Source organism: Engraulis encrasicolus, chromosome 2, assembly GCF_034702125.1.
Source record: "Engraulis encrasicolus isolate BLACKSEA-1 chromosome 2, IST_EnEncr_1.0, whole genome shotgun sequence".
NCBI lineage: Eukaryota > Metazoa > Chordata > Actinopteri > Clupeiformes > Engraulidae > Engraulis > Engraulis encrasicolus.
The window spans coordinates 26,304,612-26,328,460 of NC_085858.1; the positions used below are offsets into that span (position 1 = coordinate 26,304,612).

At 44.1% G+C, this 23,849-nt stretch overlaps 1 protein-coding gene across 1 annotated transcript; it reads left to right on the forward strand.

The window, feature by feature from the left end:
* Positions 1-1,305: 1,305 nt before the first annotated feature.
* LOC134435979 (ras-related protein Rab-5C) lies at positions 1,306-23,409 on the forward strand. The gene is made up of 6 exons (XM_063185012.1): positions 1,306-1,454; positions 12,360-12,822; positions 19,644-19,795; positions 20,933-21,055; positions 21,693-21,786; positions 22,950-23,409. The coding sequence occupies exons 2-6, from the start codon at positions 12,657-12,659 to the stop codon at positions 23,075-23,077; spliced, it is 663 nt and encodes a 220-aa protein (XP_063041082.1). The 5' UTR covers positions 1,306-1,454; positions 12,360-12,656; the 3' UTR covers positions 23,078-23,409.
* The last annotated feature ends 440 nt before the right edge of the window (positions 23,410-23,849 follow it).

The following is a 23,849-nucleotide window of genomic DNA, read 5'->3' on the forward strand; positions in this document are numbered from 1 at the left end:
GGACTACAGCACATCGTGACAAAAAAAAGAGCTTTCAAAAAGGGCATTTTTGTTCAGTAGGGCAAAGGGGCAGGTGCGTTAGATACAACGTGTCCCATCTGTGCACACCTATGCAGATATGTATAGGCCTACCTTCTTATGTGGCTGTTCTGCAAAGCTGTGGGTCAAGATCAGGCCACATCCTTAGAAGACATACAGCAGTATGTTTTAATTTGGTCCAAGATGTGACATCAGTACATCAATAATCAATCAATACATAGCAAAATCTTAAGTAAACTCTAATATCACTCTCACACACACACACACACACACACACACACACACACACACACACACACACACACACACACACACACACACACACACACACACACACATACACCAAAAATAACAACTGTGACTCTTCTCGTACTGCTCAATATCATCCATGGGGATATTAGCTAAACCCTATGGAGCTGGGATAGAACATTATGACTGAATATTCCTTGTAAACGCTGTACACATTAGTGGTATTTTGACATCTCCATTTTTGTATTGAGTATATAGTGCCACCCTGTGGTGACATGGGTTTGTTACCACAATTTCATAAATAGGCTACTACAATAAACTATTATATTAGAGGCATACAAATAGCCTACTTCAAACTCAGGCAAGCTCAGAAATCAAACATTGTCTTAGACCCATATCCCAGCTCAGTCAACAACATCATTCTTTGACCTGCCTTCATGCATGATATGCCTTGAAATATCCATTGTTCACATGGGAGACGTTGCATTTGTGCACGCTATTAGGCCTGTTAGCTAGCCCATCACATCTTTCCCTCTGGGAATCAATAATTAAGACTCTAATGTAGGCCTACTCTATAGGCCTTAGGCCTCCTAACAATGACCAGCAAATGTCCAGTTTTAGCTTTAGGCCTAGGAAATTGTGTGCGGTAGCCTAGGCTATTCTTCATCTGGTACGTGACAGAATAGGTGTATTTGACCACTGGTGAATGTACTGCGTTGGTGTTTATTTTATAAAAGAAAGCCTATGGCCTATGTTCAAAATTATTGGCTAGTGGGCCTACAAAACACTTTTTTGTGAAGATTCACATAGGCCTATATTACTGTCAAAATCATGAGCCAAGTCCTTGCTTGTGGTTATAGTTACAAAAAAGAAAGTATAATAACTAGGCCTAAATGTATCTCATAATTTATCTAAAAATCATACAGTAACTTGTTGCCTTTATTGACTACTGAGACTGCCAATCAAACGGAACCCCACCTTTGAGGAAGTAAGATCACGGAAGTTTGTCTTGATGTAGGCGGAAGAGAAGGCCCGGGCCTATGATGCAGAGAGAGTCGCTGAGAGCTGCGAAAGGGAAATTTTGATCGAGGCTGTGTCAGAGGAGGTTTGGGCATACAAAAGGAAGCCACAAGCCTAAAAAGGACCCACAGCAAACTATTTTAAAGGTAAGCAACCTGTCCATGGACACCCATTCCTATCTTGTGAAGAGATTTTCTCACGTCGTTTGTGTGTAGCAAACGCCAGCCTGATATTTAGCCACTGGGAGACAGACCAAACGGGCAATACGATGTGTTGTCGGTTGGTCAACTGGTAGATTAGATACCAGAGCAACCATTAGGATGTCAATTCTCGTGATGTAAAAAAGCATGCATTTTGTGTCAGTAAATACACTCCACAACGAACCAAACTGAAACATTTCAACATTTCGGGAGCAAAGATAGCTAACCAACGGCTTTTTAGCCAGTGGTAGCCTACCTGGCCTGCTAATTCTCGCTCTGGAGAGTTATTCTATTGCAGCTTCGGTGTCAGGTGGGATTTTCGTTTCTTTTCTTGTGTTAGATGTTGCCATCGACTCTTTATTTACCCACTGCACGTTGCCCTTCGGAAACGATTATTTTCCTTCTTCGTCGAAAGGATGTTATGATAACGTTCTGATGGACGAGGGTGAAAGTGTCCGAATCGGTAACGATATGCCTCCACAGATGTGACGCCAACCTTAGATTCAAATATGTACTGTAAGGCTACTTGAAAAGACGTTTTTTCTTTTTTGACAAATGTTAACTTATATGCTGTGTTTACGCTTGCACGGCAATAATTCTCGAGGTTGGAGGTTCTCTGCTCAGTCTCGGTTATTGGCTAGTTCGAGTCCCTGACACGCTTAGCTGGGAAGCTTTTAGCTTTCAACGCCGACCAGGCACTGCATCACCAAACACTAAAACTATGTAATATATGAATTGACAGTTCCCCGTGAGTGTGTGTGTTTGTTAATCGGTGTAATCGTGCCGATTGTTTGTATTTGTTAAACATAACGCGAAGTTAACTCGTGTCTTTTCAGCCATTGATGTGCGCAGCTATTCTGGACTTTACGGTCCCATTCACTTCAATTCATTTTTTTGGCGTTTTACATATTTCGGACCGTGCGGACGCCGCTGTACTCGTGCGAGGAAAACAACAATTGTCTCGGGTGCTAAACATGGTCATGGAACGGCTTGCTTAACCAGAATGGTGTATGTTGTGTCATTTCGAAGATAATTAAAGAAAATCTTATTACAATGGGATTTCTCATAGGCATGGTTTTGCATGTCTCTTATCTCTTTTCATGTTGACTGAGCTATCACCGTTACAAGTTTACAAGGTGCACAGCGCACATATGTATGCATACAAAAAGGAAGAATACATTTCACAGTGTAATTCTGCAAATAATTCACTTCAAAGTTAAGTGTTATTACATAGGCACCATGGTCATCAATATGTGTGTAAGAACAAGTGAAAAAAACAAATCGGTCAGTTTGTCAAAGAGGAGACGGTAGATATGCACCATAATACACAGTATTCATCGAAATATGCTCATGAGTTATATGCTGAAGAAATACTGTACGCACAAATATTTATTTACTGAATTAGACTAATCATGGCCTATCAGAAGTGAGGTGTAAAAGCTGTCCTTTGAGGGGCCTTGAACCCACGACCTGTGGAATGGCAGGCATGGCTCCATCCACTAAGCTACCAGTTTCAGTAAACTTTATTTGACCAGAAAACTTCTTGTTGTGCACATTAACACAGCACTAAAAAATCATATAGGCCTACAATCATTTCTTCATCATACTTCAGACAATGAGGTAATGGTGCAGGGAAAATATATTTTATATGATTTATTGTGTTAAAATGCACAACGACGACATATCTTTCTGGTCTTAACATTTCTTATGAAACTGTGGTAGCTTAGTGGATGAAGTCATGCTGTCCATACCATAAGTTGTGGGTTCAAGGTCACTCAGCATTCAACTTTTACTCACGTGTATGTAACCTCACTCCTGATATAGGCCTACATTATAAGGCTTATTGGGAAAATAAATATTTGTGCCTTCAGTACCTATGTCTTCAGCATATCTTTCAGGAGCACATAGCGACACATACTGTGTATTATGCTACATATCATCCACAGTGTCTGCTTTGAGAAATTAATCATTCTCAATTTGCACTACTTATTACATATGTGGTATGATCTGTTAACTTCAGAGTTACTTATTTTCAGAATTACAGAAAGTTCTGATCACTCTGCACATTGTAAGATGAAATGGTGATGACGCAGTGAACATGCTAAGAGATATGAAACCTGTCCAATCATGCAAATGACATCCCACTATAATAAGATTTTATTCAATTTTCTTCAAAACAACACAACACATTGCAGAAATTCTTGTAGCCATCATATGTAGGCCTATAGGATGTAATGGAAGCATTTACACATTGTCAGCAGCGCAAGCACCCTTTTCTCACAGACCCTTGATGTGCCCTACAGACAGACTTGAAGTACTTTGTACATGGGCCCATCTAAAACATGCAGTACAATGTTAAGATTTTGTTTGTTAATTTCTTAACCTACAAACATGGAAAAGACAGAGGAGATGGAAGACATTGGAAACTTCATGAATGTAGCAATCCCATTACAATAGAAACAACATGAATTGTTTGCCAATTAATGACTAGGCTATATGTAGTAGCCTAGCCTATAATGCAACCTTTGTTATATAGCCTAATAGTGAGTTAAATTGAATCCGAATGTCTCAGCGTGCCCTACAATATCGCCCCCCTGTGGCCACATTAGCTAATGAAGATTGCTTGAGTGATATGTGGCATGTGCATTATTGAGGAAAGAGACGTAGGCTATGTGCCGTCAGTATTTTTCCTTCATATCATTCAGAAGCATGGTGTGATGCATACTTTGTACTATGGTGCGCATATCTACCATCTCCTCTTTGACAAACTGACCGATTTGTTTTTTCACTTGTTCTTACACACATTGATGACCATGGTGCCTATGTAATAACACTTAACTTTGAAGTGAATTATTTGCAGAATTACACTGTGAAATGTATTCTTCCTTTTTGTATGCATACATATGTGCGCTGTGCACCTTGTAAACTTGTAACGGTGATAGCTCAGTCAACATGAAAAGAGATAAGAGACATGCAAAACCATGCCTATGAGAAATCCCATTGTAATAAGATTTTCTTTAATTATCTTCGAAATGACACAACACACACCATTCTGGTTAAGCAAGCCGTTCCATGACCATGTTTAGCACCCGAGACAATTGTTGTTTTCCTCGCACGAGTACAGCGGCGTCCGCACGGTCCGAAATATGTAAAACGCCAAAAAAATGAATTGAAGTGAATGGGACCGTAAAGTCCAGAATAGCTGCGCACATCAATGGCTGAAAAGACACGAGTGAGAAGTTAGCAATGGCGTTAGCAAGCAAGCTGGATATCAGCATTTTTATGGAACCTTGCTAACTAGTTGACTGTCAGGTGACGTCGATGTCAGCGGTCTTAAAACTTCACACTTAGCACTACAGTCGTTCACTTTATTTTGAACTTCGCTCCTTTAGCCTCTCTGCCCTGAAATTGTACTAAAACCACACAGTTCATTTATGAAACCACCAGTCAACCTCAAACAATAGGTGGTGTCGTGTAAGACCCTTTTATGATTTTTTTTGAGGAGACCTGTGTAGGGGTGCAATAATATGTCGCAATTTAGATTTACCGTTTGTGATGGCAAAGTAGCTGTCTATGCGGGCGAAAACCCGTCCTGTGACTTTTCAGGCGAAACCCTCCACGTTATTGGCGTAAGCATTTGGGTGCATCCTGTCACAGGGCCACACCAGCTGAGTCATCGTTTGGATTTACTTTGGAAATGTTTTTGAAACATGCTTGCCAGTATGCAGCGCACGGATTGTAGCATGAGATGGGTCACTCTTTGTACAGCATAAAATGTAAACTCAGACTACACTTGTGTGGAAGTGATGGAGAGGTGACCATGACATGGTGTGGTTATACGTAGGCTAACCTTTGTCAACAATGTGAATATTTTATTACTATTGTTGCAGAACTGCCTAGACAGGCTGTGGTTGACCCTTGGCATGGAGGAGTTATGTCAGGGAGAGTTGGGCGGTACACATACTTTATTTTTGTAACACATATCGAACTGCCTCTGCCACATTGAACTGCCTATACAAACATTTGACTTGACTTATTACACCTGCCCACAATGACCACTACCACCATGGTATTTCTTTCTCAAGCTTGGTGCTTTCTCTGTCCAAAGGCAAACCTTTGTCTCACTTCCACCATCACCACATGGGCTACATCCTCTGTGACGCCCCAGCCCCCGGCACTGTTTGGAAGCCCAGTGTCAGTAGGGCAGGCAGGCAGGCAGGGAGGGAGGTCGGTCGGCCGGCCACATAAATGGATGAGTCAGAGGTGGAGTGCAGCAGTGAATGAGGCCTGAATGCAGAGCTTGTCAAGAGGAGGAGCTCTGCTGTGTGTGCAGTCAGTGGTCAGCTGTGAATCATAATGATGGCATGGGCAGCATAGGCGGCCCAGGAATGTGTGTGAAAGTGCCCTGCTGGAACCTTGACATGGGCCTGCGCGTGTTACCAAGTGTATCAATGACGAGAGGGAGGAAGTGATCATGTTGTAATAATGAATGAACAACAGTTTTCTGTAGCAGCTTGGCTGAAATGCTTTAGGAAATGGGCAAGAACTAGGCTAGTAGGCTACTTGTAGACTTGTATGTGGATAATTGTGTGTGTGTGCGTGTGCGTGTGCGTGCGCACCACTTTGGGCATGCACCTGCCAAATTGATGGTCATTTGGTATAGATTGGTCTCAGTTTCAGAGTTGCTGTCTGAAACAGAGGCCTGCAATCGACAACCCTACAAGATCTCTGTGGTCAATACCATATCGATGTCGCCTCCATTTTGAATACAGCAACCTCTGGGTCTTGTGTGAATACACACACATGCTTTCAGAGACCCGATGAATGGAGGCTGCCTTACATTGACGTCTAATGAGCAAATCATTTGGTTGGATCATTTCACCATAAATGCGGAGACCCCTGGCTTGGACTAGCCGATTCAGTGGAGATCACCAGATAGTGAGTAGCCTGGCCATTTTGAGAAACAGGAAATGTCAAAAATAATCTTGAGTAGCGGCCAGACACAGACAGACAGACAGACAGACACACACACACGCACACAATTGTTTCAGCCTCAGGCTCATAGGTACCCAGATAATGCGTAATGGCTTTTAAGCCCACGGACCACACCCTGATGTGTGGGAGTTAGTTGTCTTGCTGGCTTGGCTTTGTGTAAGCATTGGCAATGTTGTTGTTTTTTTATCAGCCCTGTGTGTCCATATTTATTAACCCAACCTCTCTGCTTCACCCAGATGCCTTCTTATCGCCCCTCAGCCAAGCCTGTGGGTCCTGACCGATATTATTATAATTCACTGTCTGTCTGTCTTTATCTCTCTCTCTCTCTCTCTCTCTCTCTCTCTCTCTCTCTCTCTCTCTCTCTCTCTCTCTCTCTCTCTCTCTCTCTCTCTCTCTCTCTCTCTCTCTCTCTCCACCCTCCTCCTTGCTGTGTCATTGTCGTTTTATCTACATTTGCAGTCACTCACTCACTCTCAAACTAGGCGTACACTCACCCACTCAAGAGGAAATGCCTAAGTTCTCCCATTCCCCTCAGCTCCACTTGCCAGCAATGGATTTTTTTGATGTTGCATTTAGACTTGACCTGGGTCTGTATGCTCTAAGAATCCTAGACTGAAGTAGCACACTTAATGACATATTTTTTTAAATGAAAATGTTGAATTGCTTTTCAGTTAAAAAGTGTGCTTACAATTTCTATGTTGCCAAAGAACACGGCATTCACAGAAGCCTAAAGATGTAGCAATTTGAGATTGAGAGGAATGAGAGAGAGAGAGAGAGAGAGAGAGAGAGAGAGATTCTCCATGCATTAAAATGATAGTGATTGAATAAGAGCCTACCAGGCAGCATGCCTGGCAAGGATCATGTTTGTGGTTGCCCTCATCAGGCATGGTTCATCTGTCCACTTCAGCGGTCTGCTTTTTTCCCCATTTCCTTTTGGTATTCTTTTGTCATTTCTGCCAAATCCAACTGCTTTTTGATGATGGCCCTAACTGCTAAGCCCTGCTTTGAGGTTTCTATTAATTTAAAATATATTTCAAGGGAGAGATCAAACATATTAAATGGTACACTTTACAGCATGGTGAATAAATTGATACATCAATATGATGAAGGTGATCAATTTTATGTCAACATGACTTGAGATTATTTGCATTTTCATGTCTCATTTCAGCCCAGTTCTGTCACAAGTTCATTTAAATTTCATTGTACTTTCATTACCACAAGCACACTTGTTTTGCTTCTTTTTTTTGTTACAACCAATCACAGTTATTAGAAGCTGCATGATAACACACCAAACAACTGGGTCATGAACACCTGTGAGATATGACCAGTCTAGATAAGTGGCTGCCCTCTCCTTGCAAACTCATACTAGTTCCCGGATCACTGAAAGATAAACTTTGTTAGCGAGGCGGCCGAGGTGTATGTTGGGAGCTTTCTTGGAGTGCTAAGAGAATCTTGGTGTTCAGTGCTGGCCCTGAATTGTAGGTCAAGTTTTTGCCTGCCTCTGCAACTCGGCAATAAATGGCATGAAGCTGCCTGAACATTGTGGCTCTATTTCTAGACTTGCAAAATAAGGATTTGCCCCCTCGTCAAAACGTGCGTGTGTGTGTGCGTGTGCGTGTGCGTGTGTGTGTGGTAAATTGGAGTGAATGAAAAGCTTGTAAACAGGGCTCAGGAGGACCTGTGGGTAGCGTGCGTGGGTACCATATGTTTCAAGTAGTTGTAAAGAAAAGGCACTTGACTGGAGTAATGACATAGTAGTGGTGAGTGATCATCACTTGAAGACCCTCTCACACACACACACACACACACACACACAGAGTCTGAAGCAGAGAGGGCAGCCAAACCTCAAGCTGTTTCGTCTGTCTGTGTTTGTCTGCACTAAGTGCCTCCCTAACGAGTAGGGAGTTGAGCATAAATAATTCATATCTCTCTCTCTCTATCTCCCTCTCTCTATACAGTAGCCCCCCCTACCACACACACACACACACACACACACACACACACACTCTCGCGCTCTGCCTTTGCTGACCCACTTCCATTGGTAGACCATTAATTCTTCAGCGGATCTGTGCTTTCCTGTGATGCATTCTGGGACGGTGGAGGTCCTGATTGAATTTGTTGCCCTTGCTGGAGCATTTCTAGCTGTAATGGCCTCCTCATGTTGCAGACATTGTCTCGTGGACAAATCACTGTGCATTGATTGAAGCAGGACTGTTGCTTCTCCCAGGCCCACGAGTAGGCTATATTCAGGCATTCTTGTTTTTGTTTTTTTGCTTCATACAGAAGCTAACCTGGAGGTTTGGCCAGTGAAATGTCATACTGATATGAGGTCAGCATCAGAAGGTTTCATTTTTCTCTTGCTCTCTCGCTCTCTCGCTCTCTCTCATATCATTCAGTCATCTCACGCTGACCTGACAGATCAAAGCGTACTAAACTTTTCCTTGTTTTTTGTCCTTCTTGGGTCTCATTTCTGTTGCCATTTTCATTGGCATTCCTTTGCTACTGCTTCAGAGTAGAGTTTGCCACTCCACAAAGTGATGGTCCCATTCAGTGCGATTGTATATTGAGCAAATGTTGTAATAATGCCACAACCTGCCATCATCATTAAAGCCCATTTGTTAAATGGCATTATCCATAATCAGTACCAGTCCTATTATTGGCTTTTGAAGAAACACAGAATTAAGGAACAGCTTGTTTATCGTTTTTTGGGCTCTACAGTGTCAGGCCAGGGGCTGGGCAAGTATTTCAGCCCAAGCAAGGGCCACATTGGGTTAGGGCTGGGCAATATGACGATATATATATATATATCGTTATCGTGATAAAAGTGTATATCGTGACCTTTCTCCTATCATTTATATCATGATAGTAATTTTATCAGTTGTATACAATTGAATATCATTTAATTACATTTCATGTTGTCACAATACACACTATAAGTTCATGTAACTGTAAAAATAACAATAAAAAGATCCATTTTAAAGAAAGGTTGTTTTGCGACATGAAAAAATAAAGAGCAAATAAAGAGAATAACTGAAAACGTATGTTATTGTGCTATATCGTGATGTATATCGTTATTGTGATGTAAAGTAATCCATATCGTGATATAGGTTTTTTTCCATATCGCCCAGCCCTACATTGGGTTTAGAATATTGTTCACTGGGGGTGGCTGAAGGGTGGTGCAAGCAACTTGCCATGTCAATAGCAAGAAATGTAGTTTGCCGTGAATACAGTAGCATATGTACTTGGTTAATCTCAAGCCTTCAACACCCTTCTCTTGGGTAGCCAATTTCAGAACGTTGGATGACAGCGTCACTTTTGCTTTTGTTTTTTTGTTTTTTGTCTTTCTTGTAAAGGCTCTGTGGGCCATATGAGATGTCTCAGTGGCGGGCCTGAGTTTGCCAATCTGTTGTACAGGCCTAGTTATCCGGCCCACTTGGGGTGAAATCAAAACATCTGACTGTTGATGCCTGTATATGTCGGTTGTTGTTATTGTAAAGTACATTGCTATGCACCGTGTCTTGTTGCAGGCCGAGTATGTGGACCTCTCTGACGATTTTGTGTGTGTGTGTGTGTGTGTGTGTATTGTCTGATTTTCCTGATCTGGAGTCACATGCAGTGGATTAGACATTGGTGCCAACCTCAAGCCTGCTCTGCTGTGCTCTCTGCTCTACTCTGCTCTGTTCGCCTTTCCCTCTGCTCTCCTTTTTCACCCCAGGGCTCCTCTCTTCCTGCCTGCCTGCCACAGATTTCGGTAGCCTGGTAAACCAGCCCCTTTGCATGTGTTATGTTATGGTGGCTGGATAACCGTGTTGAGGAACATTTAGATTCCTGAACGTATGGGCTAAACACATTCTGATGAGGTTTAATGGATCTACGTTTGATTATGCATTACATGCAGATATCACCTAGCTGACTCTTTCATCCAAAGCGACTTACAGTTCTTTTGTACAGGGTGATGGTTACAGTCCCTGGAGCAGTGTGGGGTTAGGTGTCTTGCTCAATGGCACCTCAGCCATGGTGTAACGTAGGGAGTGGAAGGGTGGGATTCAAACCTGCAACCCTCCGATCTAAAGTCCATCTCCTTGACCACTAGACCAGTGGATTTCCAAGTGGGGGTCGGGGACCACTGGGGGGCTGCGAGGGGGTGCTAGCGGGGGCTAGGGGGGGCGTGGCAGGTTAGCAGGAAATGTAGAACAAAACTAAATAAATATTTGAATTAATTAAAAACTGATGTGCACCAAAATAAACCAACAATATGGTTAACAATATTCTCATTAATTAAGAACTGGGTCAGTTCACGTGAAATCGGACACTTTGGGACCCGACCGACACAGATTTCAATCATACTTGGTGTGCCTGTTTCGTAGCAAGGTAGCACCCCAGAACTGCATTTGTGTGAATCTGCCACCAATATTAATGGAGAAACAGACTAGCAAAGGTTTACATATGAGGGTAGGACACTATACATTCAGCCTTGATTATATCAGTCAGTGTAAGTCACAAAAAGATGTCTGAGGTGTTGTTTGAAAGCTCTATTCTGGCTCTACAAATTACACAAACAGCATGGTATACAACAACCTTAAGAATATGAATTATGATGCATTGAAAAATTCAAAATTGAATATCAGAAAAACTTATATTTTAAAATGATCGGTTTCTTGTCTAAACATAGCCTATAAGGTCATAAACAACACCTGAAAATGGGGTGTTCGACAAGCAGAAAAACGAGGGAGGCAGGTTAACATGGTCGTTTGGGAACCGGTATTCGTTATCTTCTTGGTCAGACCGACATCTCGGTACGAGATTTGAAAGTCGATGATAATCAGGCAATACAGATTAGAGTTTTGTCCTGTCTGTGATCGGCCAAAATACCATGCCATGCACAACACCGCTTCACCTTCCACCCCAAATTTTGCCTCTCCATGCCCTGCACTTCATTTTGCCATTCTGCATTCTGCAGTTGCTCCATCCGTTCCTCTTCCTCCTCCTTCGTCTCTCTCTCCACCACGAGTCCTCTGCCAGGTGTTGCTGAGGTGTGAGGTCTGTCTGGGTGGTTCTGGGTTGGAATGTCATTGCGCTCTGTTGCTCACTGGCCTGAGAGATGCTAGTGATCCCGATCTGGAAGGAAGTCCTCAGACACACTTCCTCCACCCTCCGCCCCTTGTTTCTCGTCTTGGTTTGCAAACGTGATCAAATGATAAGGCGCCTCTTATTTCCTCTCTGCCATCCTGACATCTTTCCTGTGTGCGCGTGTACGTGCACGCGTGTACGTGCGCGCATGCGTGTGTGTGTTAGTGCGTGCGCGTGCATGCGCGTCTGTGTGTGTGCGCGTGCGTGTTTGTGCGTTCCGATGTGTGGATGTGGGCCAGAATAAGTGGGCCAGTCAGGGTTGTTTGTCGTTAGGCAGCCATCGGAGCAGTGTAGTGCAGATAAGGCCAAGGGCACCAGATCAGTTACTTATGTTTTTATCCAGCTATAATTGTGTTGTGATTAGGCTAATTAAGCAGCATTCAAGTGGTGCCAGGGGAGTGTGTGAGTGTGTGTGTGTGTGTACGCGCGTGCGCGCGCCATGTGCGTGCGTGTGCGCGTGCCCGCCCGTGCCCAATGACATCATGATTATGAGGTCAAATACTAGTGTGATGCTCTGAGAGCATGCCTTTGCATCTGGCAACATGACTACTTCTTCACATTGAAATGTTAACACAAGTCAGATTATAACTTACAGTATAGTGATGAATGTTTTTGTTGTAATTGAACTTGAACTGAAAATCTGAACGTGTGTGTCCCCTCACGCGTTAATAACATCATATCTTTTTTTTTTTTCTCCTCCCCCCACCTCCCTGCTCTCTTTTCCAGGACACCTGATACTTGCCCTCCTCTCTGAAGTCGGACCCAGCCTCAGCCCCAGTGTAGCAGGCGAGGAGACCCCCCCCCCACTACCACCACCTTTTCTTCGAGGCTCGCTCGACTCTCCAGACGCAGGCCTTCGTCCCCCTTTCCAAATACCAACTTTCCCTCTACCACCCCTGCCTGACCCCATCCAGCGTGACCCACCCACCCTTCCGCAGGACTCTGCCCAGCTCCTCTCTCTCCTCCTCCAGGGGCTAGGCCTCCTCCTCCTCCTCCTGCTCCTCCTCTCCTCCTCTTGGCAGTATGGCGGGTCGTGGGGGACCGGCGCGGACCAACGGGGCGGCCGCGGGTAACAAGATCTGCCAGTTCAAGCTGGTGCTTCTCGGAGAGTCTGCCGTGGGCAAGTCCAGCCTGGTGCTGCGCTTCGTCAAGGGCCAGTTCCACGAGTACCAGGAGAGCACCATCGGAGGTACGCACATACAGGGGAGACCATCACCTTACATTCAGCGCTTCCCATACATCAGTGGTTCCCAAACTGGGGGTTGGGACCCCTAGGGGGGTCGCGTACAAAAGGGCCATTGCATAAAAATGGGAAATCCACAGGTTAACAACTAACATAATTCAACAATTTGGTCAGTAATAGTATTCACTGGTATGGTTAGTAGATGTGTTTGCTGTCCTGTGGATTTGTAAAAAAAAATCCTCCATTAATATTGCTAGATTTTTCCATTAATAGTTTGTCCGCTAATATTGCTAGAAATCCATCGCTAGGCGAGGTGGTTGCGGAAATGTAACTTACTTAAAGGATTTATCCGGAGTTGGAACAAGTTTGCCTCATTTTTGCATGTTTGGGGTGAAGTACAGTCACTCTAGAGCAAAATCAAGGCAAAAGGATGCGTTTTGAGAAAGTTTGATAATATCACGTTAGCCTCGTTAGCCATATCAGCTATGCAATATGATAGATTGCGGCATCGTTTCTCGGCGGTTACACACATTTCAAAAACACAACATTTTAAAGTCTTGCACACCTCAAAACAACGTCACACGTACCTCGTAATAAGTTGAGCGTATCCACACATAAACCGAAGTGTCCAAAGCCCTTCATGTATTCTTGAAAGGTCTGCAGAATGTGTTTTGTGAAGCTACTACCTTGAGAATATCTACAGTTACGGTCAAGCCAACTATTTGACACAAAAGTCCACAAAAGTAGATTGCCGAGTGCGTCGCATCATCAGCTGTGGTTACTCGCTCTGGAAATAATCATAGCTGATGATGCGACGCACTCGGCAATCTACTTTTGTAAAATTAAGTTTTTACCGGGTTTTTTTTTTTATGGATTCTGAATCTACACATTCTAATGCACATTCTGTGTGATTTTCGTAATTATGTGATGAACAGAACTGACATAGATCATGAAAACACCTACAAAGTCAAAACTCCTACAAAGTCAGGATCTGGATATTTCATCATCTGTGCATTTTATTACACACAGTATTTGAGTTTTATTTTAGCGAATCAAACCACTTCCTGATTACGTCACATCACGTCTCAAGTTACTTCCTAGAGAATCAAAACATGTCCTGTCAGTGCCTTGCTAGCTAGCCTATTCCTAAACATATGATGGGAGGAGAAGGAGTTTTGCTTTCATGAAGATAGGTGTAAAATGGAAGGTTGTAATGAAAAACAGCATGCAACACAGCAGGAAGTAACCTAATTTTGGGTGAGTACTTTGGCACGTCTACTTTTATCTACAGAACGAAAACTGCCAGTCAAGTGACATTAGCTAGCTAGGACTTCAGATGATGTGGCTCTGAACAATAGCCTGACCAGGTGATTTTTGTATCGAAATAGTGTACTTGGAAGCTAGTGGAGGTGCTCTTCGGGCGTGAAAATGCATTTAGACCCTCAATTTAAGCTCGAAGAGTCAAATAGCGCACCTGTGACAAAAAAGGCTTTTTCTCCGTTCGAATGTGGGAAAACGCTTTTTCTACCTAAACCAATGCTCGCTTAGAGTTGAATAACTTCGGAATGGAATATGCTAGGAACAAATCGTATTCACATACAGAAACCTGAGATTTTGGGCTTTCGAACAAGCCCTGACATGTGTCTGTAGGTTTAAGACAAAATAGTCGGTGACTGTTCAAAAAATGACAAAAATTGATGAAATTGGCTGAGAGTCTACAGCTAAAATTACAAAAACGCCTGGTATTCAATGTGTTAAGACTGCCTTCCTAACTATTCGGCCACGGCTGCCCCTGCTCTGGCCAGATTTTGTGCATGCGTTTGTATGCATGTTTGTTTGTCTATGCATCCTCTGTACAGTATTGGTTGTCAGTCTATGTGTATTTGCTGTGTGTGTGCGTGTGCGTGCGCGCGTTGTCAGATAAGGGTTAGCTCGGTTCACTTTCTCGGGAGCTCTATCAAAAGAGGAACTGTGATGTTTGCTGAAGTCTCTGAGGGCTGTCTAGGTCGATGACATCACCTCTCGCTGTGTCGGCCTCAGATCCGACCTCAAGGCCTGTCACATGACGACTAAAAGAACACACACACGTTCTCTCTCGCTCACTCAACTCACACATTCTCACACACTCTCACACACACACACACACACACACAGGGACAAATGCGCAGACACAGATACACACGGCCTGGAAGGCAGTCATTGGTGTCAATAGTTCTGTCTGTGCAGAGGAAGGAAACAGTCCAACAATGGAGGCTTCCTGGATGCATAACTTGCACCTCTAGGTGAAACGGCTGTTCTTTGTAGGTGTCCAGTGAACGCCTTCCTGGATGTCTGACTACGCCACCTCTTCACGGGAACACCATCCCTGATGGCTCTTTTCTGGGGATGAGAGGAGGATCGGGAACATGCATGAGAGTAGTAGGAGGTAATTGGGAGAACAAGGGCAGATGTGTAGGACTGGATGCAGCAGGTCTGAAAAGAAATGAATTCCTGGATTGGGATGCTAGGAGAGATGGGGATTGGAGATAGAGGCCCAATTCGAAACGGGAGGTAGTGACTCGATGACTCTCCTCCTACATAAACATGTCACTGATCAGATAGGTCAAGTTAGCTGATGAGGCAGCCGTTACGAACGGCACTAACGAGTGCGCCGCCTTGCGCATTTGATGTTACGGCGATTCTATGGCGGCAGTTACGTTCATCACGTTAGCGCTTAGCTTACGCATGCTATTTGAACGGTGAATGATCGTCAGACGGCGGAATCGTAAAATAGGCTATAAATAGATCTAGCGACAGCATATTTAGATACTACAATGTTGATTTATGCATTCGATTGTCAATATCTACATACATAAGTGTCAGAATAAAGAGTATGATAAGGTAGTAGCTTGGGTAGTAGCCATGTTTGTTTTTCAGGTTTCCGGTTGAGAGGGAGGTGGCGCACAGCATGTTGGGTACCAAGGCAGCGAAGTCAGCATCTGATGTATCCTCGAAATGTCCTCGTTACGCCCACAAATGCAGTCAACTGCCGAGAGAGGAAATAAAGCAATTTTTCGTTTCGATCCACACTTCATGACTCGATGTCCAGTTAGCTCACTGGAAGGACAGCTGCCTTCCCTGTTTCGAATTGGGCCAGAGTCATGGGGTGACTAAGGGTGCACCTGGAAGCCCCTGCTGCCTTCCTGTCCAGGCAACCATGGCCTAGTGGTTTAAGAGATGGGCTTTAGATCACAGGGTTGCAGGTTCAAATCCCACCCCTCCACTCCCTATCCCACTCCATGGCTGAAGTGCCCTTGAGCAAGGGACCTAACCCCGCACTGCTCCAGGGACTGTAACCAGTAGCCTGTACTTAGAATGAAATAAAAATGTAAGTCACTTTGGATGAAAGCGTCAGCTATGTCTAATGTAATCTATGTAGAAGGCAACAAAATAAGGAAGCGCCTATGTAGTACACCCGAATACCCTAGTAAGCTTTCAACCAGGAAGCAAACTGTACCCGGCTGACTTTCTATATCCGGTCATATTTGCAGTAGGCAAACGATGGTTACTTCGTTGTCTCAGAAGTCCGGCAACCGTACGGCCATTGGTCATGAGTGCCATCAAGGGCAGCCCCCAGTTATGTAAATGACGTGCTGCAGTACATCAGATTTGTGCTTATTAGTGGCCGTATTTCTACATAGAAACTACTGGTCAGGGCGATGAATTGTAGCTACTGGTAGGTGAGTAGGCAGTGCTACAGGTTTCGGATGCATCCCAAGATAAATGGAGAGGTAGAGGAAAAGAAACGGTGAAGGATGTGGTACGCTGCGTCAGGGCTGGGCGCTGTACGACAGGATACTGGATGCTTGCACCAGCATTGGCAAAGGAAAAGTGTCAGCAAGTTTCCTCCGTTCTCTTTTTTTTTCCCCCGTCTTCCTTTACGCTGCTGTTTTTTTTCCTCTCATTATGTCGTCTTCAGTGGGCTGGTCAAAGGGCGTGAGGCTTTATTGGTTAGCAAAGAGAGAGGGGGTGAAAAAAAAAATCATGTGACACTGAGGGCTGAGCAAGCACAAATCTCTCTAGTCTGCAAGATTACCCCACTGCTCATGAGTGCCTACAAGTTTTTCCTCTATCATTTAGCTACTGCTCCCTTGTGCATTCTCTCTTCTCTATCTCTCAATCCCCTCGCACGCTCTCTCTCTCTCGCGCTCTCTCTCTCTCTCTCTCATTCACTCTCTATTTTTCTCTTGATCCTCTCTCTCCTTGAAGCCCATTTACACCCATTTACACATGTCAATTCACGTCTTTCTTTCTGTCCATGTGTTCTATGTGTTAATACTTTCTTATCTTGAAGTGTGCTTTTTCCGGTTGTATTTCTCTGTCTGGATCCGTTTTATCTGTAATTGTAATCTCCTCAGTATCATCTCACAGTACGGACAAAATCATTTGAAAGGAGGACGTGTGAAATGCTTCATGTGTGTCCGTCTTTTCCATCGGGTTTGAATGGGCCTCCACACACTGCCTCCTCTTTCCAGCCAGCCAGCCACCTTCTCTCTCCCCCTCTCTCTCTCTCTCTCTCTCTCTCTCTCTCTCTCTCTCTCTCTCTCTCTCTCTCTCTCTCTCTCTCTCTCTCTCTCTCTCTCTCTCTCTCTCTCTCTCTCTCTCTCTCTCTCTCTCTCTCTCTCTCTCTCTCTCTCTCTCTCTCTCTCTCTCTCTCTCTCTCTGTGTGTGTGTGTGTCCAACCTCCTCTTCTCATGGACCCTATTGGTTCTGTTTGGTTGGGCTAATGCTCAATCTGAAGTAAGGGCAGAAAGCAATAGATCAGATTTCATGCAGGCAGCAGCACACTCTGCCTCCTACTCCAACTAGTGATGTGTCAGTCGCGAACGAAACGGCTCTAAGAACCGGCTCTTTGAAGTGAACGACGGGAACCGGCTCCGCAATGGGAGCTGTTTTAGGAATTATTTTGGGAATCGTTTTTTTTTTTTTTTTGTCCTTCTCTCGCCCTCCCTCTTCTGTATCCTCTAAAAGTGCCAGTGGTTACAGCGCAAGTGTTACAGATACACTCAGAAATACTTTATTAATACCTTTTTTAAAAATATATATATTTTTAGGGGCTTTTATGCATTTATTTGATAGGACAGTCTGAGATAGTGACAGGAAGCGAGTGGGACAGAGAGAAGGGGTGGGATTGGGAAATGACCCCGGCCAGACTCAAACCGGGGTCCCCATGGGCATGCAAGCCCATATGTGGGGGGCTTTGCGCACTGCGCCACAGTGCCCCCCGTATTAATACCTTTTTAATATACCGGTACTTTGTATTTGGGTATGTTGAGTCATTATTTAACGACTGATTATAATAAAAGTGTTATTCATAAAGGCTTTTGCACAGCATACACTGCCTAAAGTGCTTCACAATGTCAATAATGAAACAAAATGTTGTAAAATAAAATTAAAACTATTAATTTATTAATAATTTAAACATATATGTAGGGAGCCGTTTGGGAGCCAAAAGAGCCGGCTCAAATCCCATCACTACCTCCAACACAAGCTGGGCAGCAGTTGTTGCTGTGTCAGTGCTACTGCTGCTGTGAGTGTTGGATGAGAGCTGAGGCCAACCTGTGAAGCCTTGACGTACTTGTGAGCTGTTCTGTGGCTTACAGCCCCCCACCCATGAAACCATATTAACATGTTACTGCCGTGTAGTACATGTCTGTGTTGTCTGCACCATTCAGTGTACATGGTCTGCGCCTCTCAAAGTTTACATTTTGTTATCTATGAGAGGGTCACCTAAGATTCAAGGTAAAATGTAGTTATGTTTCTCTTGAGTGCTATTGAAGAGACTATTGGAAACATTGGGAATATCGTCATCCTGAAATTGGGGAAACTGCTAAGCTGGACATCTCCCCCTGTTAAGAACACATGAGAAGCTAAATGTCAGTGAACTTGGACTTTTCCCCCACATCAATGTGCCCAGAATGACACCCAGTTAGTGTTACAAATTTGCCATTGCTGTGTGTGGTTAAGCCAAGGTTGCATTGCACTGTTGCATTGCACTTTTTCCCCACATTGCTAGGATTTGTATTCAGGGAGTTTTAGAATTGTGCCAGTACCCTAACCAGCAGGTTTTGGATTAGATTTGCTTTTGGATTGGCCTCACCTTCTTGGTTTTGGTTCAGGTCTGGAACAGGGGAAAGAGGACACTTCACCTCATAGGACAGTAGTTTTCAACCTTCTTTGAATCAACAACCCCCCCTGGACCTGATCGCACCTTAGGCTTTGCTTCTAGTCAGGCAAGGAGCAATACAAATATTGTTTCCAGAGAAATCGGGAACTGGCTCCACTTTTCATCTGCTACCTCTCTTTTCATGGTGTGTGCTTCACTGTTTCCATGCCAACCAGAGAAGATGGTCAAGAAGACTACGGATGCAACAGTTGCATTTTGCATACATTGAAGTGTGTGCGTGCGCGCGCGCGCGTGTGTGTAGAAATGCAGTGCTTTTTGTTTTTTTCTGTGTTTCAAATTTCCACAGTTAAACGTTCAATCTTGAGCGTTGTGGTGTTAGATTGAGATATGTAAGGCCTTATAATGGAGACAAGTTATTCTTGCAGTTATGTTGTAAGACTTGTTTTCGTTTTCAGGAGTGGTCTGGAAAGTGTGGCGTAGGCAGCGCATGTATTGACTTGCCACTATTTGCATTGCAGAAACTGATATATCAAGTTGTTTTTGTTCAATGTTTACCGTACATGGCTACAACTCTAATGTATGTTTGTTCTCATGTTCTGTTTGTTCTTCTTCACCTCCACTCACCTCCCACCCCCCCCCCCCCCCATCCCCTCTTCCACAGCCGCTTTTCTCACACAGACGGTCTGTTTGGACGACACGACGGTAAAGTTTGAGATCTGGGACACGGCGGGACAGGAGCGCTACCACAGTCTGGCGCCCATGTACTACAGAGGGGCACAGGCAGCCATCGTAGTCTACGACATCACCAACACAGTAAGCAGTTCACCATCACACACACACACACACACACACACACACACACACACACACACACACACCGACTCCGAGATGAGCCTGTTAGTTTCGGGCAGTATCAGGTCGATTCACTAGTTATAACAAGTAGGCCTACAAGTAGTTGTACGTCAAGACATCATCTCTCTGTCAGGGTTATTCGACTTCAGGGCTGCTGGTTAAATAGGCCTGCTCCATCTACTCTGCATGTAACTCTGTATAAGAAGTTTCTCAGCAAGGCTACTCTCGTACTGTACGTACACACACACACACACACACACACACACACACACACACACACACACACACACACACACACACACACACACACACACACACACACACACACACACGTCACATGCACATCTACCTGCAGGAATGTGATTCTGTGGTCAGCAGACTGTGGCAACTGCACCTGTTAAAGTTGATTATTGCTTTAATAGCCACCGCTCCGAGTGGCCTTTGTCCCTTTATAAAAAAGAGACACATGGTCCAGCAGCTGTGCTGTAGGCACATGGCACGCCTCGGACGCCTATTCTACTGCCAACACTGCCTCCTTCAGGAGTCAAACCACTTTTTAAAAATGTATTTTTATGGGCTTTTTTTCCGTCTTTATTTTGGATGGGACGGCGAAGAGTGACAGGAAGTGAATGTGGAGAGAGAGACTGGGTAGGGATGGCAAATGACCCAGGCCTGATTCTAACGCGCTGCACCAAAACGCGCTGCACCAAACCACTCACCTTTTTATGCTAGTTGATTTCATATGTTATGTGACTAATTACTCGTGCATATGTTGTATAACTGCATTTTTACTTAACAGTTGGCCTCTTGGCAGTTTGGAAGGAATGAAAGTGAAGATGAATTGTAAGTCAATAAAAGAGTGCCATCTAAAATGTCTGTGTGGGAACCACAGACCATATGCGTTAATTCACGGGGAGGGAGGATTTGGATTCATAAACTGTAAAAAACCAAAGACAAATTTGTATGCACTGCATACTGTCAGGGGATAAAGGAAAGCTCTCTCTTCCCGTAATTAGCGAAAATTGAGAATTTATCTGTTTGAAGTTGTCCGTTAAGGAGTCACACTTTGTTCACACCGTTGTATCTGCTTGTTTCCAGGACACATTCACTCGTGCAAAGAACTGGGTGAAGGAGCTCCAGAGGCAGGCCAGTCCCAACATAGTCATCGCACTGGCTGGAAACAAGGCCGACCTCGCCAACAAGAGAGCCGTAGACTTCCAGGTACACACTCCTGCTCTTCCTCTTCTGTGCTCTGTCCGTCTTGCTATTCTCTTCTTTCTCCTTTTTCCTCCCTCACCTTTTTTGTTTTTGTGTAGACCAGGCCTATTCAATTGGTGGCCACAGGGCCAGATCCGGCCCTTGCATTGCAAGGTTTTGGCCTGCCACATGAGGTCTGAACAAAATGAAAACATCGGCGTGCTATATATATATATATATATATAGGCTTTTATTACGTGCACTTTTCTGCCACGTTTGGCCCTTCTACCGCGAGGAATTTGAAAAACTTGCCGTCATTGACTTTTAATTGAACACCCCTGGTGTAGACGTTGGCAGACGTGAGTTTTTCAATGGCTCTTCCACAACCTGATGTTGGGTGCATGTCAGTCTTTGTCCTCCTGTCCTTCCCTGTGGCCTATGTCCTCGTGTGATCCTACCTCCATGGAGAAAACAATGCACATGGGGGGGCTTTTGGACAACTTCTTTTCATTCAAAATCTCGATTGCATCGAAAGCCATAAGAACTTCAATGTCTAGCCTTGCGCCACGATGCTGGAGATGTCTGAAAAGGACAGGAGGACAATGATTGACTCAAACTCCATGTTTTTCTCTTCTTTCTTCTTTCTTCCCTTCTGCTCCAGGAAGCACAAGCGTATGCAGACGACAACAGCCTGCTCTTCATGGAAACTTCTGCCAAAACAGCGATGAACGTCAACGAGATTTTCATGGCCATAGGTAAGGCACATGAGAACACTTGGCAAGCTCTGAGCTTATCTAAGCAAGGCATAGTAGGTCTTGCCTTGTCTGTCGTCCACCTGTATTCTCAATTCTCTGAAATAAACAAGTCAGGTATTTTTAATTGGTGAATCTGGGATATGTGCTCCTGTAAGTAAAGGTGAATGTTCTGTATAACGGTTCTAACTGCATACAACATAACTGAATGTGAATATGCAACAGAATACTGCAGTGCACGCGACTTTATTTTCTGTTGGACTGACCCAACTTAACGCAGCTAAAAGCAGAGTGACGAGAGTTCAGATTTTGGTTATTAGAGTACAAGATTATTTTTAAGTTGCATAGAATTGACATTGACGGTTGATGACCTGGCGATTAGCACACATAAGATAGCAGGTGGAATCTATGGATCTTAAACTCTTCAGTGGCGTGATGGTCGAAGAGTCGCTTGCAGGCAGAACACGCTGTGTTTTGTTATTGACTGGAGGCCCTGTCAATAACGTGACCACATTGCACTCATCTCAGCTTGGTGTGCTGTGCTTCACACCTTTGCAGAGAGAGCAGGATGTTGGCCAAGCCCATGTGACCTTACACTTTTGTCCAGTCATACCTTTACTGTAAGCAATGCATCGCTGAGGAGAAAAGTACTGAATGCATTCATAATGACTCTCACCTGCATTCATAGGAGCTGTTTGTAATTGTGCAGTAGTCAAGTGAAGCAAAGACTACTGACGGGTGAGGGAAGTTAAAGCTGTTCCAGAAAATGAAAAGCCACTCAGACTGGGCGTGGGAACTCTGTAAAAAGGTGTTTGTCTCACCAGAATGACCTTCATCAAACCTAAGTCTTTTCAACAATCGTGCTTAAACATCTTTCTGTGGGAACACAGCTGTTTTTGCGGACTTTGTCTTTGTTGACTTTTCGGAGGGGGGAAAAGACGAGTGTTTTCAGTTCAGAAACTGTTGAGGTCATCTCAGGCCACTTCTTAGTCATTTTGAGGTGATTTTTTCCATCTTCCAAAGAAGAAAAGTTGTCAAGGACTAGCATTTTGACTTTTTGCTCACGTGAATCTCATGTGAAATATTTTGTTTTTCTCATTATTGTATTTCAAAATGTTTTGTTTTATTATTTATTATTTTCTCTCTTGTCATTCATCCCTCTCCAGCAAAGAAACTGCCGAAGAACGAGCCGCAAGGGGGAGCTGGAGCAGGTGGGCGTGGCAGGGGCGTGGACCTGCAGGAGACCGCCCCCCAGAGCAGAAGCGGCCAATGCTGCGGAAGCAGCGGGAACTAATCTCCACCAATCACAGGCCAGCGATAACGACAACAACAACAACAACAAAACAAATGACCGAGAGTATCAAGAGACACACCAACAGACAGTATCAGTGGATAAACACACACATACATGTGTCAGCGCGAATCATCAGTTTGAAATGACTGTCAATCGAGTCCACACATGCACACACGCACACACGCACACAAACACAGGAAAAAAAACAAGAGTACCATTTTGTTGAGTAATTCACATACCAGTATGCCCATAATGACCACTTACTGCAGAGCCAGAATCTCCTGATATGCGGTGGCATATTGTCCGACCAATAAACTAACTGACTGAGTTGATGAATCGAATCTTTTGATATTGAAATTGACTGTCTGCGTAGTCTGTGACTGTCCAAGAATCCCAACACATAAACAAACATGCCCCAGTTTAAATGAACAGAGTGCACACACTTTCATACTCATCACATACCAACAAACATTCATGAGATACAGACATCAATATTGCTCAAAAACAAATTCAGTTCCTCCTCCACGGGGGACCTGAATAATTTGAATCAGTCGCACTTCAAGAGCCCTAAGGCTCTTCTCGGTGTCTGTTTGTCCTTTTAAAGTAAAAAAAAAAAAAAAAGCAAATCGCAAAAAAATATCTGAAAGGAATTAAAACCCCCTCCCTTCTTCTCTCTCTTCCTCTTTCCTGTCCTTCCTTCCTACTTTTTTCTGTCTCTCGATCTCCTTGGGTCCTGCCCTTCTTTGATTCACGCAGCTTCCATTTTGCCCCA

Coding starts and splice junctions, on each gene's coding strand:
- LOC134435979 (XM_063185012.1), top strand. CDS start 12,657: ATGGCGGGTCGTGGGGGACCGGCGCGGACCAACGGGGCGGCCGCGGGT. Junction 12,823..19,643: donor CCAGGAGAGCACCATCGGAG/GTACGCACATAC, acceptor CCTCTTCCACAG/CCGCTTTTCTCACACAGACG. Junction 21,787..22,949: donor CGAGATTTTCATGGCCATAG/GTAAGGCACATG, acceptor ATCCCTCTCCAG/CAAAGAAACTGCCGAAGAAC.